The 15,505-nt window shown below is 41.0% G+C and overlaps 1 protein-coding gene across 8 annotated transcripts in view; it reads left to right on the top strand.

Moving 5' to 3' along the window:
- Positions 1-15,505, top strand: part of LOC146502550 (3',5'-cyclic-AMP phosphodiesterase 4C-like) — an 85,374-nt gene that overhangs the window by 64,625 nt on the left and 5,244 nt on the right. For all 8 annotated transcript variants that reach the window (XM_085131983.1, XM_085131981.1, XM_085131980.1 and 5 more), the window contains 12 exons: positions 491-527; positions 1,684-1,757; positions 1,842-1,891; positions 2,261-2,373; positions 6,632-6,725; positions 10,079-10,251; positions 10,343-10,441; positions 10,529-10,693; positions 10,818-10,917; positions 12,138-12,292; positions 12,908-13,030; positions 13,856-14,038. In XM_085131983.1, coding sequence (XP_084988109.1) covers positions 491-527; positions 1,684-1,757; positions 1,842-1,891; positions 2,261-2,373; positions 6,632-6,725; positions 10,079-10,251; positions 10,343-10,441; positions 10,529-10,693; positions 10,818-10,917; positions 12,138-12,292; positions 12,908-13,030; positions 13,856-14,038 — 1,366 coding nt within the window. The remainder of the gene's footprint in view (positions 1-490; positions 528-1,683; positions 1,758-1,841; positions 1,892-2,260; positions 2,374-6,631; positions 6,726-10,078; positions 10,252-10,342; positions 10,442-10,528; positions 10,694-10,817; positions 10,918-12,137; positions 12,293-12,907; positions 13,031-13,855; positions 14,039-15,505) is intronic.

Genomic DNA, 15,505 nt, shown 5'->3' with positions numbered 1-15,505 from the left:
AGCTGGGTTTATTTGTGAGACGCAATCTTGTTGTTTAAATTTAAATTTAGAAGTCAATCAAAGTGAATACTAAAACATCACTAAATGCAAGTTTAACTAATTAACTTTACTCCTTAGATACAATACGAATAGGGTTTTTTTTGCCTAGCAACTAGTGCTAGCCTTTCTAACATTCATCCTGCTCCTCTATTCCTTATTGCCAACTTTTAATTACCACATAGTCACAAAAACAATATATCTATGAGGTGTAGCACCTTTGCCTCTAAGAAGGATTTTGTGTAACTAATACAACGTGTTGTTCTCCTTTCTTTGTCCAGCGTGATATTCAGACCAGTCACGGTCTCATCCAACTGCGACGTTCCTGCTCAGTCAAATATCCCAGTAACAGCAACCTGACTGTTGTCATGATATGTGTGTTTGTGGTGTGGAATCACACTATACATCACGAACTGCTCTTTCCCCTCTCACGTGGCCTTTTTTTAATTTGCAGGCATGGAGAAGACATGATAGTGACTCCATTTGCACAGGTTAGTCGCATATGCTTGTTGCTGGTCCTTTAAGAGTTTGTTGTTTGCTGTCATTGAATCAAAGCCAAACTCAGGATCGAGGGTGCCAGCACTGATATTATGACAGGTGGAAGCCGGCAACCTGTACGGCAACAGGCCAAACACAGCACAGGCTTTACAGTTTAACAGACATGGCATCAAAATGAATGTTTATACACTTATTACTTGAAACAGTTGTTTGAACTGTGTGAAGATCTGCTGATCAATGCATTAAGCCAGCAAGGAGAACGTTACATGTAAGCAGTTCATAAAGAAACAGCCCACAGTGAAAGCATGGTGTAAACAGCTAAGCAGAGGTGCTTCCATATGGTGCAAATTGATTTAATAATACTACACTATTCACTGAACTCCTGAAAGACCTTTTTTCACAGTGAATTTCATTAAAGCTAATATAGATCCACTGATGATGTATTTAAAAAATTGTTTACTGAACTGTTTGTTGTTTATGACAGACCGTCTGTCCCATGAAGTGAGATGTGAAATATAATTGTTTCCATTCAAAGTAAATCCATCTAATTTGAGGCGTTGCGCTGTCCAGATGCTCTGCGTGGCTCCTTGCTCCTTGCTTACTCATCAGTTTGAGAAATAAGACATGGTTCATATTTTAAAGACAACACCCACACACATTCTGTTTGTACTGAACAGCTTGTTCTTATGTGTGTGTGTGATCATCAGCGACCTACTAACATGATCTGTGTACATGTGATAATTCCAAACTAAAGTCCAATATTTACCCTATAAAAGTTTATCATCAGTAAACGTGAGATATGAGAGAGAGCAGAGCTTCAGCATGCTTCCTCTCTTACATCAGGCTTTTAGAAGTTAGCTGAGCTCGGATAGTACTATCAGCGACATGAAACCCTTGCATGCTGTGCCTGTAAAGTGTGATGTTTTTAAACCACTTAGCTTTTCTATTCTTACTCAAAGTCCATTTTGCATTTTTATTTAAATGCTAAAAGTTCATGACAGGGTCTTTAAAAATGGTTAAAAGTTCCAAAACAAATATCAAAGTCACTATATTCACGGTAACAGGTAAAAAAGGTTCAACCATCTAAAAGAATGGTTCTTTATTTTGAATGAAAATTGGTTCACGTATTTTGTTTATTCATTTTTTTAGGTTCTTGCCAGTCTACGAACGGTGAGAAGTAACTTTGCTGTTCTGACACATCTGCAAGATCGTGTGGGAAACAAGTAAGAGCACAAACACGACGTGGAGCGGATGACTAATTTGCTCTTTTGTTATTCTACCGACTCCTCATCTGTTTCGTGTTTCAGGCGGCCGTCAAGCAGCAACCAGCCGCCCATGTGTAATCCATGTCTCACAGGTCAGTGTTAATACCCCTGGGTGATGGGACACTGAGAGGTTCTAGTTCCCCTGTGACTAATGGTGCCTTTCTCATAGAAAATGAAAATGTTGTTGTCTTTTTAAATACATAGAAAAAGAATTAAGTGATTGTTGATTCAGGTAAATCTGAAAGATGTGCTTCTTACAGTTAAACAGATGCAAATATAACAGTGCTGGTAAATGAATGGTGAAGACATTAACAGTCAGGACAGGTGCAGCATGACAGGATCAAGTTTTCTCTTACCAAGATCAATAGCAGACCCATGCAGCATGTTAAAGATGTGGATGTTTCCACAGCAGTCCCAGGCGTAAACTGCAACGTGTGTTTGTTTGACCTCTGACCTTTCAGAGGAGCCTTACCAGAAGCTGGCGATGGAGACCCTGGAGGAGCTGGACTGGTGTCTGGACCAGCTGGAGACCCTGCAGACGAGACACTCAGTCAGCGAGATGGCATCCAACAAGGTGAGGTGATTCAACTCAGCTGTGTCCATACCGATCATTAATGCTGTGAAGAAGTGCAGGTGGAAAACAAAAGCCTCTGATCTATGCCCATTTCTTTCTTTTTATGTATTTATTCAACTGAGTATCCAATCTGTGCTGTTTGACTGTCTGTTGGCAGTCTAGCATCCCATTTTCAAGATATCATTTTTAAATTTTGTGTGATGGTAGATACCGATAACAGCTCCAGCTGAGATGATTTGGTGCAAATTGGGTCACACAAAAATATAAAAATCCATGAAAAACTAAATATTACTTGTTTTTTTCTGAAATACTACATTGACTAAAATCTTTTAACTTTTTCTTTGTACTTTAGTTTGTAGAGAGAGTACACAGACTGGCTGTGACTGGGCTGTAATAAGGTAGATGGAGGGGGAAAAGTCAGTGTGTCCTAGGAGCTTTGCAATCTAACCTCATGCATCAACTACACACGAGATTTTCAGCTTTTTCATTGTAGTGCAAACTTGCTTTCACTGTTCACAAATTAACTTTGTACAGGAAAAAAATTAGATTTGAGGCGTGCGTAAATAACACTACTGTTCATGAATGGCGCCTCTCTCCACTGAGCGCACGTCCTTGCTGGCTCTTCCTGCTGTCTGGCTGCAAACCTCCTCCTTCCCTCACTCAGCCAATCATATCTCTTTCCTCCACTCAGCCCCTTAAGCTAGACTAACGTGATTGGTCGGAGAAGGGGGACCAGCATGCGGGGCAGGGGGGGCAGGGGATCCTCTCAGACTCTCCCTCACTCTAGCTCCTGCTCTCCCTCTTTATGTTTATCATTAACAGCGTGTGACAGTAGTTGAATGAGAGACTGCAGTCACACCCTGATGGCAGAGCTCTTCTCCTGCCTCCTCTACCTCAGCTATACCCCACCCTATCCCTCCAGCACCACCCCCCCCTTCATCTTCAGGATTGCAGCTAGGAACTGTGGGAACTTTAATTTTTTTAAATGGACTTTTTTTTCATGTCCAGACCATCTCTGCTGAGCATGGAGCAGAACTGAGTGGGGAAATTACAGCCTATTACTAAGCAAGCAAACTTGGATTTTAGCCTCTACTAACATCAACATGCGTGAGCTGACATGCCTGCGTCGGCTCTCTGGGTTTATCTGTACTGGAGACTCAGACAGGTGAGCGATGGGGAGCCCTGCTGGCTTTCCTTGTTGACAATGGGATCTAGTGATCAGCAGTGCAGGCTTTGCAGTGGGACGAATGCTGAGTGAGCCCGCCTGTCGGATCTGACTCAGGACAAGATCCACAAAGGGGCTGAACGTTGTGTGTGTGTGTGTGTGTGTGTGTGTGTGTGTGTGTGTGTGTGTGTGTGTGTGTGTGTGTAGGACAGAAATGACAACAAAAAGGGCCAAAATATCCATGCGTGTTAGAGGAAACTGTTGTCATGATTGTCAAAAAACAAATCACGAAATCTTAAGAGGAATAATTCATAAGTGTAGGAATGGCTCGCATGTAAACAATTGTGTATGTGTGTGTGTGTGTGTGTGTGTGTGTGTGCGCACGCGTGCAGGAAGTACTGAAGCGCAAAGGGGGAAGCCGTGATGAGAAGCTCCAGGAGAAATCAAACAGATGATAAACAGTTATGTAGGCTGATGCATGTGTTTGCGTTGGCCTGTATGTGTGCCACAAAATAGCCGTGCAGCCACTGCAGCATCACACTCTCACCCAGATCCCCTCCTTCCTCCCTCAGCCTCCACCTGCCGAGACTGTTACATAATCAGTGTGGAAACTACTGCTGCCATCAAATTCAACGGGGAAACACTGAACTCTTTTAATTTTGTAAAACTTCATGAAAATTTCACTTGTGTTTTTTTTTCCCTACAAACAGTGCACGTGTTTTTGCTTTTTTGTTGTGCTTAGAGATATTATAGCTTGTTTTGATTTTTGTATAAATATATATATATGCATATACGGAGGTAAATCAAAGGGTATTCATGGACTGTAGGCTGGGAGCATAATCCTGTGAGTGCTGCACTGCTGGGGTTTCACCACATTTCGTTTCACTCTTAATCGAAGCAAAAAAAATGAAACTTTTGATTTGGCTGTGAAGTTTTTGGGGCATTAACAGTGAAAATGAATAAGGAAAATACAGATGTGGGTCGTGCCCATTAAGAACTTGCTAACTTTTCTCTACCAATGCAAACAGCTTACTGGACTGAATTATGGAAGTCTGAAGAAACGATGCGTACTGACAGTTGGAGGCCTCAGTAGCATGTGGAAGAACACTGCCACAACAGCCTGGCACTTCTTCCTCATGCTGGTCATCATCTTGGTCACACACTGCTGTGGGATGGCATCCCATTCTTCAACCAGCATTTCTCGCAAATGTGGTTGTGTTGGTCGCACAACCTGCATCTCTCTGCATTGAGATAACAAGCCTTATTTTTCAGTGAGGGAGATGCCGCCCTGCCCCATCACACTACCTCCACCAGAAGGTCCACCAATCAGCACAGTGTTGTCCAGGTCCTCTTAAAGCTTTGATCGTACAATCCAATAGTTGTAGGCAGAATCTGGACTCTTCGCTGAACATAATGTACCTCCAAGTGTTCAGGTCCCAGTGCACATGTTGCCAATGCCAGCGTAATGGTGTAGTGTAATCTTCTTGGGACACCTACTTCATGGCCTGTCTCTGACATCCCAGACACCAGCTTGAAGTTGCCCTATGGCACGGGCCCTTTCCAGATCAGTCAAACGTGGCACTTTTAGAGCAGACAGACACCACCTGACTGCTGTAGCAGGGACCTTGCTCACAACTGCTGCTAATCAGGCACCCGATTGTTAGCATCTGGGCTACTGGAAGCTCAAAACAAAGCTCAAAGAGTCAAGATGAGTTTTAATATTGTCAGACAAGATTTGCCACATTTTTCATGGGCACAACTCACATACTGAACTATTCTGCTCGACCCACAAATGCATTTTCTTTACAAATGTGGCACCATTTCAGAGGAAACAGGCTCTCCAACAGTATAAGATTTATTCACAGAAGCATTGTTGCAACAAAGAAGTAATCGACCAAACCCAGATTTCCTTCATTTATGTGCCAAGTTTAGTTCTTGGCACTTAAAAGAGGTTAAATAAACAGAACCAAACTCAGTATAATAAAGTAGATACAAAGAGATTCAATCAGACCAATTTAGATACTCTGAGCAGGGTGAGGAACAAACACTTGTAAATTATCTAATAACAAAGAAAAAAATCTACAGTTTGCTTAGTAGTTAATTGAATCTATTGTAACAGCAATCAAACCCAAAATTACTCAATATCTAACTCACGAAACTAAGATATATAAAGAACAAAGATAAATGACTCTAGCTATCTGCCCTATGGTGTCACAATACTTGGTTTGTTCCGATCAGCACCTCCTGTATTTAATAGCACCGCATGCTGGAGGAACAGCCCAGAGGCCTCAGCAGCCAAACAGACTAAAATGAGTCAAACCTATAAAAAATAATGATATACATACACTACATATAAAACAATTTCAGTAAATGCAAAATAAATGAGCATGCTGTATGAGATCACAGATTGTGTTTCCTCATTTAGGGTTATGTATATGAGCCATGTGTATCAGGTAACTCAAGGTAGCTCAAGTATATTGTGTAAAGTGTGGCTGCATGGAGGTTACCACCTTCATCACAGCACCTTGTCTTCTTCCCTCTATTTTGTTACACAAATAATAAGATTTGTTTTTTTAGTTATGCGATCTTTCACCTGCCTCTTCACATTTCTCCCACGTATTTGCAGTTACAAAAATCTAAGCAAATTAGTAATGTGCAATTTAAAAGCTAAAATGTGACATGCATCCATTAGGTTGTCTGTAGTAACATATTAGTCATTTTTTTCCGTTGACCTTTCATGCACTGTGGGTTTGTTTGTTTTTGTTTGTCCTTGGAAACCTTTTTGTTTACCGTTTTGTCTCCGTGTTTAGAACATGAAACAAATTTCATTCAAACGTTGGAAAGTGCTTCAGTGTTTGTTTTGTTTGGTCCTTCTGTTTGTTTGCACCCATATTTTGGTAACGTAGTTTGCTACATGTTTCCTCTGTTGTTCTAAGAGTCAAATGAAGGGAAGGAGGCATTTAGTTTTAGTGTTTACAGTTACAGAAAGGATTTTGAAATAAAATGCCTTGCTACACACATGCACACCCATATGCTTGGTGTGTGTTTGCAGACTAACCATGTGTTGTTTATGGTTTTGTCATGTCTACACAGTTTAAGAGGATGCTGAACCGCGAGCTGACACAGCTATCGGAAACAAGCCGCTCAGGGAATCAGGTGTCAGAGTACATCGCCAACACCTTCCTCGGTAAGTTAGAACTTTGAAATCTTGTGAATGCAACGACTGAAGAAGGATTTTCAAATTGATACCACAGGTGTATCCACTACGAGGCTGAGGGGAAACACTGCCAGTAAACTAATTTGCTTCTTTGCATCTCCTGTTTTTCTTTTTTGCTCTTCAACATATTTGAATGTTAGGAGGTCTTCTTGTATTTTGTTGGAGTGGATAAAAATGTGGTTTGAGGATGAATAGGGACAAAAAAAGAAGACAGAAAGATCAAATGAGGCTTTTTTAAGAAGGGAAGGGAAGGAGAGGATGACTTTCCAAAGGAACAGGGAAAAGGGTATTTTACTATATAGAAGAAGGGAGTCATTGTGAGGGAGAAAGGATGTGGGGGTTTTTCTTGTACATGGAAATGAAAAGAGCGTGTTTCTGAAAGAAGGTGAGGACTGTGTTAACAGGACAGATGGAGAAGGTGAGGATTTTTCCTTTTTCTGAAAAAGAAGGAGGCGGGGCTGCAGACAGCATTCCCGGACACATTGTGTGGCGTTGTCACGGCAACAGGGTGCACATTATTCAACGGCGTGCCGTATGAATAGGAGGCTCAGTGTTCAACAGCCCTTCCGGCAGGATGGTCCGGCTGAACGAGGATGGCGCTGTCAGTCGGACGCCGTTTTGATATGAGTGCCTCTTCTTCAAGTCTGGCTGCGTTTGGAAATGAGCACCATGGTTTTGGGTGTGAGGAAGAGAAGGCACTGTGAGAGAGGTGAGAAAGGCCAGACAGCGCCTCGCGTGACGCTGCCACTCAGATCGCTGTGCATCCTTAGGTGCCGTGTGCTCGTATCTGGATTTCGTGCCTCTGTGCTAATGAAACACAATGATTGGAAAATACCGAAGAGGATGTGTGGACGTGAGGTAAAGCTGGCTGTCCGTGATGTCACAATGGTATCATTATTCCCTTGGTTTGTACCCCCCAAAAAAATGGATGAGTCGTCTTCAACACAGCCGTGTCTGCTGGGGCAGTACCTCTGAGTCAACAAATCATGTTGAGATGATGCTGATACCGTCAAAGGAAACCTTTTGGTGTTTTTGTGTTTTTGCCTCAAGGACTACGCTCTCTAATTTGGGTTGAAAAACAAAATCTCCTGCCTTTGATCTTAATCAAGTGTTTCGGAAAACAAAAGCACAAGAGCTTTGTCATCAAACTGCTGGGAAACAGATGGTTTTTAACCATCATCGTTACGTTTTTGCTGCTAGTGTTCTCCACCTGCTGCCGTAAAATGTGTTTTCATGGTGTTTTTGTGCAATACTTACATTAATTGTGTTTAGTTGGCCAGATCTCTCAGCAAGCACTGCAAAACCAGCAATATTGTTGCTCCTTTTAGCCTTGTTTTATTATCTCAGCTACGAACAAATAGATTTCGGGTTTCTGATCAGGTGGTGTGAACTGAGTCTGTGTTATTCATGCCGACCTCGCTTATGTGTCATTATACTGCTGATGAAGATGGGTTTACACATGTATGTTTAAGTTCCTTTGTGCAGGAATTCATGTGTTTAGGAAAATGTCAGGTTGCACAGTGACGGTTTCCTGAATTTTAGCTCTGTGCACCACTACAGGGGGTTTGAAATGAAGCAAAGGATGCAACTGACATGCATACTTTAACCATTTAGGATTTGCCACTATTTATATACAGTCTTTGTAAGTGGAAAACAATATCACAAATATAAATTAATTGCTTAAATTCATGGATATCAACAAAATGTGGATTTCTGCCTTTATGATTATTTACTGCAGGCTTTCTGTTTGTTCAGTAGTCTTAGCTTAGTTTAGCTTAGTTTGTAAAATACTTTACTTCTACATTGCTTTTACACTGATGAACCCTCAGTATTTTCTCTTGATAACTTGTCTATACAGTAGCCCTGGGAGTGGAGTGTTTTGCATCCTGCTGCACGCTGTGAAAAAGTTCTTCTTCTTTACCATGGACAGGATCCTTTGAAAATCCTCTGTAGTCTTTCATGGATGTCCAGGCTTTTCTTTTTTTTTTCTCAGGTTTTCCATAAACTGTTGGTTGTTGAGGTGGACTTGTATTATCTATGTTAATAGCAATTGTAGTAACAGCTACTGTTCACAATGTGTCAACTAAAGTCCTAGTAAGTCTATAAAGTACACCTAGTGGATGTGACTGCAGCAACAATTGAAGAATCACAAGTTCCAGCTGCAGTATTGAGAATTTGCGTGAGCTGTTGCAGTCACACTATCATCTAATACTTACAGAGTTAAGTGTTTCTAGTAGTGCACTGATTACTAAAATATTGACAGTATTAGTAGTAATTGTAGCAGTAGCTAAAAGTATGCAGACATTGACACATCATCATATACTTCCCACTGTCTAGGGCAGATCTACAATAGTTCTACAGTGGTAGGAGGCCACAGCAAAAGCAAAATTATTGTGATTTTGTGCAATAAACTTGTAATGTCATTGTCTCTGAAATGGTTGTTGCAAAAACAGGGACCAGGTCTGCAGCCACTTAGAGTCAGTTCCTGTCTTGAAAGTAACTTTGGGCTGTTAAGGCGGAGCATTGTGATCGAATGGCAATAAGATGGAGTCAGCCTCCTATGGGTTTGCAAATGAATGGGGTCAAATTAGAAATTACATCCAATATGTAAAATGTTTGTGACAATATGGTGATTAACTATGACAAACTGGCAAAAAAATTGCAAGTCGGTTGCAAATCCATCCACCAATAGTGATGTAGTAGCTGCGCAGTAACACTAGCATTCAGCAGCCAAGCTTTTACTAGGAGTACAACCACTTTGCGATCAATTGAGTTCCCAATTCCAAAGAAGCGCATCACAAATGAGGTACGCTCATCGGTGCATGGTTACTGAGACGGATTGCACCGTGCCGGCTGCGTCTGTCTGCATTTTTAAATCCGACAGTACCTTTTTTAAGAACTTTGCCAATCTCTCTGCGAGTGATTGCAGTGAGGAGGTTGTCGTCCTTTTTTTAGGTTCATGAACAGCTGCTAACAGCAGTGTGTCTAAATGACAGTCAGACCCACATTATGTGGAAACAGGGCTGCTTCATAGAAATGGCTACATTGTGGACAGTTTGGTGATTCAGTTTAACGGATCTGAGAGAACTTGTGATTTTTTTTGCGTTTGTCAGAGTAAAAAGCTTTGCAAAGATAAGAAAACCAGCATGATTATCTCCCTCTAAATGTAAGGCGGGTAGAACTGAATAATCAAGTGGCTGTGTATTTTAAATTGGTTGAAGACACAAGTGGATGCAGTGAGCACTCTGTCATGGTTTTTCTAACACCTACAGATCTAATGAATCACATCTGGCCATAACATTACGTGTCTGTTCATGTTGCAGAGAAACAACATGACGTGGAAATCCTTTCTCCTCCTCCGAAGGAGAAGGAGAAAAAAAAGAGGCCGATGTCACAGATCAGCGGTGTGAAAAAGGTCACACAAAGCCCGGGTTTGGCGCCTGCCTCCATCCCTCGCTTTGGAGTCAACACACCACACGAGAACCTGCTAGCCAAGGTGGGTTCGCGCATACGCTGCAAAGACAGAAAGACACAAACACACCTACAAATGCGCTGTGTCATTTACATGCTCTCTTTTATTTCTGCAGCAATTTGAGGATATCGATCGTTGGGGTATGGATATATTCAAAGTAGCAGAATATTCTGGAAACCGTCCTTTGACAGTGACCATGTACACCATTTTCCAGGTAGAAATCTGTTCGCTCCACCAAAGACCAGAATCGACCCAATTTGTGTCTCATGTTTATTTTGAATGCTCCTCATCAATGTGACAGGAGCGAGACCTTCTGAAAACCTTCGATATCCCAGTTGACACCTTCATCACCTTCATGATGACCTTAGAGGACCACTACCATGCAGACATAGCTTATCACAACAGCATCCACGCAGCTGATGTGGTGCAGTCCACCCACGTCCTCCTCTCCACCCCGGCTTTAGAGGTGAGCAAATAAGGCATTATTTAACCCTACCAGCTCCAGGGCTCTGATCTCTCAGTGGACCGAGCAGAGCTCCACCTACTTTTTCTTCTGAATAAATTAATTTTCTCTTCCTCGTTCACCTCAGGTGGTTTTCACAGACCTGGAGATCATCGCCGCTCTGTTTGCCAGTGCTATCCACGATGTTGACCACCCAGGAGTCACCAACCAGTTCCTCATAAACACCAGTAGGCTTCTGTCTTTCTATTTAAACAGCACACAGCTTGGGGTAAATAAGGACAGTTTAAAAGTTGACTGTTAAGAAACTGTAGCTAAAAGCTTAGGATTAAGCTTTTAAAGAGGTATTCCACCAAAATGTCACTAAGGATCAAAAGGTGGCATTTTTGTATCAAATACCAGATATGAACACTATTTTCTAAGTATAGTGATAACTGCACCAATCAGGTGTATCACAGTTAAATGGCACAAACCATCCCCTGCATGACAGCGGGTCAAGAAGATACAGTAGTACATATATCAGATTGGAACGCCATATTCCCCGAGACCTCAGGATGATAGATTTATCAAACGGTGGAGGCAGACTGATCTGAGTTAACTCTAAAACAATATGCGTACCTGTGTGTCACTATTCCACTTTCTCATACAAATACACGCCACGGGTTTTCTATTGATTTTTATTAATTTCTGTTATTTTTGTTCCTTTAAACCTTTGGTGCATGAATTATGACAACCTCAATCAGTATTTTTATTCATCTTTAGACATGAAAAAAAGATTTTTGAACTTTGTACTTTACATGTACAAAACATGTACATGTTTTACTAAACATGTACTTTTTAAAGAGTTTTTTTTACATGTCCACTTAGGTGGACAACATATGTTTTGACTTATGTATTTTGGTATGGAGTGACACATCAGTGTCCACTGTAGTGGTTTATGTGCAAGTGTACCATCAACACTGACACAAATACAAGAACACAGCCTTTGAATAGCTGTCCACTGTAGTGACCACTATGCATTAAAGGGTTATTTCCTTTATTTTAATATGTCTATTTTAATCTATATGGATCTCCGTAATCTGCACATTTATTTTAGCAGCTTTGTTCAGTCGTTATCATTAATAATAGTTTAGATTAATAATTGACGATGTAAATACATTAAAGTTGAAAATTAGCTAAAATAAAAAAATTTAAAATTTACAGATTAAAATCAATAATAATTACAGCCAAAATATTTTAACATGTTTCCTTAACTTTTCCACTCTTTAAAATACATAGTAATACATAGAAATGATGCCAGGTCAGGTTATTATATTTGCACACTGTGACACATGATTTAATTCCCAGTGGGTTGCTGTGAGCTCCGATTTACATCAAGCTAAATAAAGTAGAATTATCTTCAAGGTGTTTTGTTTTTTGTTTTTATGGATTTCTACCTCCGTTTCTCCAGGTTCAGAGCTGGCGCTGATGTATAATGACGCGTCAGTTTTGGAAAACCACCATCTCGCTGTGGGCTTCAAACTGCTGCAGGAGGAAAACTGTGACATCTTCCAAAACCTCAGCAAGAAACAGAGAGACTCTCTCCGCAAGATGGTGATTGACATGGTGAGAGCGCTGCCCTTTTTATACAATTTATATTATAACATTAGTTATACTGTCCCTTTGAAATGTGATCTTTTCAGTTCAGTTTTTTGTTTGTCTTGTCAATGCTTGCTGATACACTGAAAAGTCGTGTTGGTAATATATTTTTCCTGAGAACAAAATTGCAGCTTCCTTTTTTTGCATCTACAACTGGACGGAACAAAGAAAAGCAGAAGGTTGTGAGCTGAACTCAGAAACATAATATTTGCTGTTGCACATCACATTGACATAATGCTATTCCTAGCCGCTCACTCTAACCCCCACAAACATAGTAACATTCAAATTTCTGGTCCCCACAAAGATATTTAAACATGGTACACACACAGACACACACACACACACAGATCAGGTGTTGCTCAGGACTGCTGCAGTGAATCTGATAGATGATAACAGCCTGTGTGCATTTGCTTTGTCAGCATTACATTTTGTAACCCAGGCACTGTAAGACAACACTTCACTTCCTGCACTTCCTATCCTTCCTTTTCCTTGTAATCACAAGGAAGTCATCTTTAGGTTGAGCATGAGACCCTTACAATTGTAATGCATTGTGTGTGTTTGTGTGGTTGTTGTCCTCTGTAGGTGCTGGCCACAGATATGTCCAAACACATGAACTTTTTGGCAGACATGAAGACAATGGTGGAGACCAAGAAAGTCACAAGTTTGGGAGTCCTTCTACTAGACAACTACTCTGACCGTATCCAGGTTAGAGCAACTCCTGCTGGCATAACACTTTAATAGTATATATATGTTTAAAAATAATTATTATACATATCTCTATACATTTTTTTTTCAATTATATACGTGTGCAAACCATTTGTCCATTCAGTGCAATGAGCAGAAGAGAGTTGTTTCTGTACATTTCACCATTAGGTCTTTAATAAAAAGGATTTTGGTACTAAAATTGCTCAATGTGACAGATGAAAACTATGCAGTGGCTCGAAGACACTGGTGTCAGCACGTTTCCATTTTGACCTGTGCACAGCTGTACAGCTTGCACGTTAAACCAGGCAGTCTGTGTGAAGGTGCTGCCACCTACTGGACAGATAAGTCATAACATCTGTACAGTTTTGCTGAGTATTGAGGTTCTGATGGAAGTAAAAGGTTTTGATCATAGTAATAAAGAATAAAGTTGGGTATTTACCCTCTCAGCCCAATATATGAACATCTGTATTGTTGTGTTCTGTGTTCATCTTGTTTCTAAATAATAAATTGTGTAATTTTAAATTTTTTTAATTGTAAAAAAAGAGGTAATAAATACCCCACCTCCTTGACAGCACATACAAAATGCAGTTTGTTTGAATAAACAGTAGTTTTTACTGTCAGCAGTGACTGCTGCTCTGAATAGACAGATTTAACCCCCCAGTAAGTAACATTGACTTTCTTAGCTTTATGAGTGACTGTTGCCAAAGCTCAAAATGTTTTTCAAACTGAATTCTTTTCTGGATTATTTTTACAGTTGAGATCGCATTGCATCTCTAACATTGCCCAGCATGACACACCACATCTGACTGAGTTTTTCTCTTCCAGGTTCTGCAGAACATGGTCCATTGTGCAGATTTGAGCAATCCAACCAAACCGCTGGAGCTTTACCGCCAGTGGACGGACCGCATCATGAAGGAGCGTTTCACCCAGGGAGACAGGGAGCGGGATAGAGGCATGGAGATCAGCCCCATGTGTGACAAACACAACGCCTCCATAGAAAAGAGTCAGGTGCTGACAGATGGCAAAGTTAACAGATGTTTTAGTCTCATAATAACCTGTCTACATAATGCTTCCATACATAATTGCAATACAATAAGCAATGAGCTAATATATACGCCTTCATAGGTTGAATCTAAAAGTACAGTGCTGTGCATGTCTTTAGCCACCCCTCATTTCCTTGTGTTTTGTTTCCAAGGAGGCAAACTTTATTATAATCCTTTTAAAGTGCTCTTGAGCAAAAGTTCTCCGGGATTTCTGAAAGTCTTTCAAAGTTTTTCTTTAGACATTTGGATGCTTTTTCACTCACTTTCAGTTCGGGCCCTGAACCTGACTTTTTCAGATGAATGCTGTGCAATGCATCTGGCTCTAGAGCTGATGCAGTGGAAGAGTGGCTGTCAAGAAGCCATTCTTAACTTCAATTCAATTCAATTCAATTTTATTTATATAGCGCCAAATCACAACAAAAGTCGCCTCAAGGCGCTTCATAGATACAGAGAAAAACCCAACAATCATATGACCCCCTATGAGCAAGCACTTTGGCGACAGTGGGAAGGAAAAACTCTCTTTTAACAGGAAGAAACCTCCGGCAGAACCAGGCTCAGGGAGGGGCGGCCATCTGCTGCGACCGGTTGGGGTGAGAGAAGGAAGACAGGATAAAGACATGCTGTGGAAGAGAGACAGAGATTAATAACAGATATGATTCAACACAGAGAGGTCTATTAACACATAGTGAGCGAGAAAGGTGACTGGAAAGGAAAAACTCAATGCATCATGGGAATCCCCCGGCAGCCTACATCTATTGCAGCATAACTAAGGGAGGATTCAGGGTCACCTGGTCCAGCCCTAACTATATGCTTTAGCAAAAAGGAAAGTTTGAAGCCTAATCTTAAAAGTAGAGATAGTGTCTGTCTCCCGAATCCAAACTGGAAGCTGGTTCCACAGAAGAGGGGCCTGAAAACTGAAGGCTCTCCCTCCCATTCTACTTTTAAATACTCTAGGAACAACAAGTAGGCCTGCAGAGCGAGAGCGAAGTGCTCTAAGAGGGTGATATGGTACTACAAGGTCATTAAGATAAGATGGGGCCTGATTATTTAAGACCTTGTATGTGAGGAGCAGGATTTTGAATTCAATTCTAGATTTAACAGGAAGCCAATGAAGGGAAGCCAAAACAGGAGAAACGAAGGGAACTACATAAGAACAGGACTGAAAATGAGAGAAAGTGCCACAGTGAATATCTGTAAAACACAATGGAGGCTCTTGTCAGCATTGATCGAATTATGACCACAGAAAAGTAAAGTTGGATTTTGATCCATCATGCAGCACCATCTGGAAAGTGTCTAAATGGCACCGGTTTTCTTTTTGAGCATGACAAAGATCCCAAACACACTGCCAATGCAGTAAAAGCACACCTGGATTAAAAAAACACATAATCGAACACTATCAGTCATGGATTGGCCTCCAACGTTACTGAAGCAG

Source organism: Neolamprologus multifasciatus, chromosome 15 (assembly GCF_963576455.1).
Source record: "Neolamprologus multifasciatus chromosome 15, fNeoMul1.2, whole genome shotgun sequence".
Taxonomy (NCBI): Eukaryota; Metazoa; Chordata; class Actinopteri; order Cichliformes; family Cichlidae; genus Neolamprologus; species Neolamprologus multifasciatus.
This window is presented reverse-complemented; position numbering and strand designations above follow the sequence as displayed.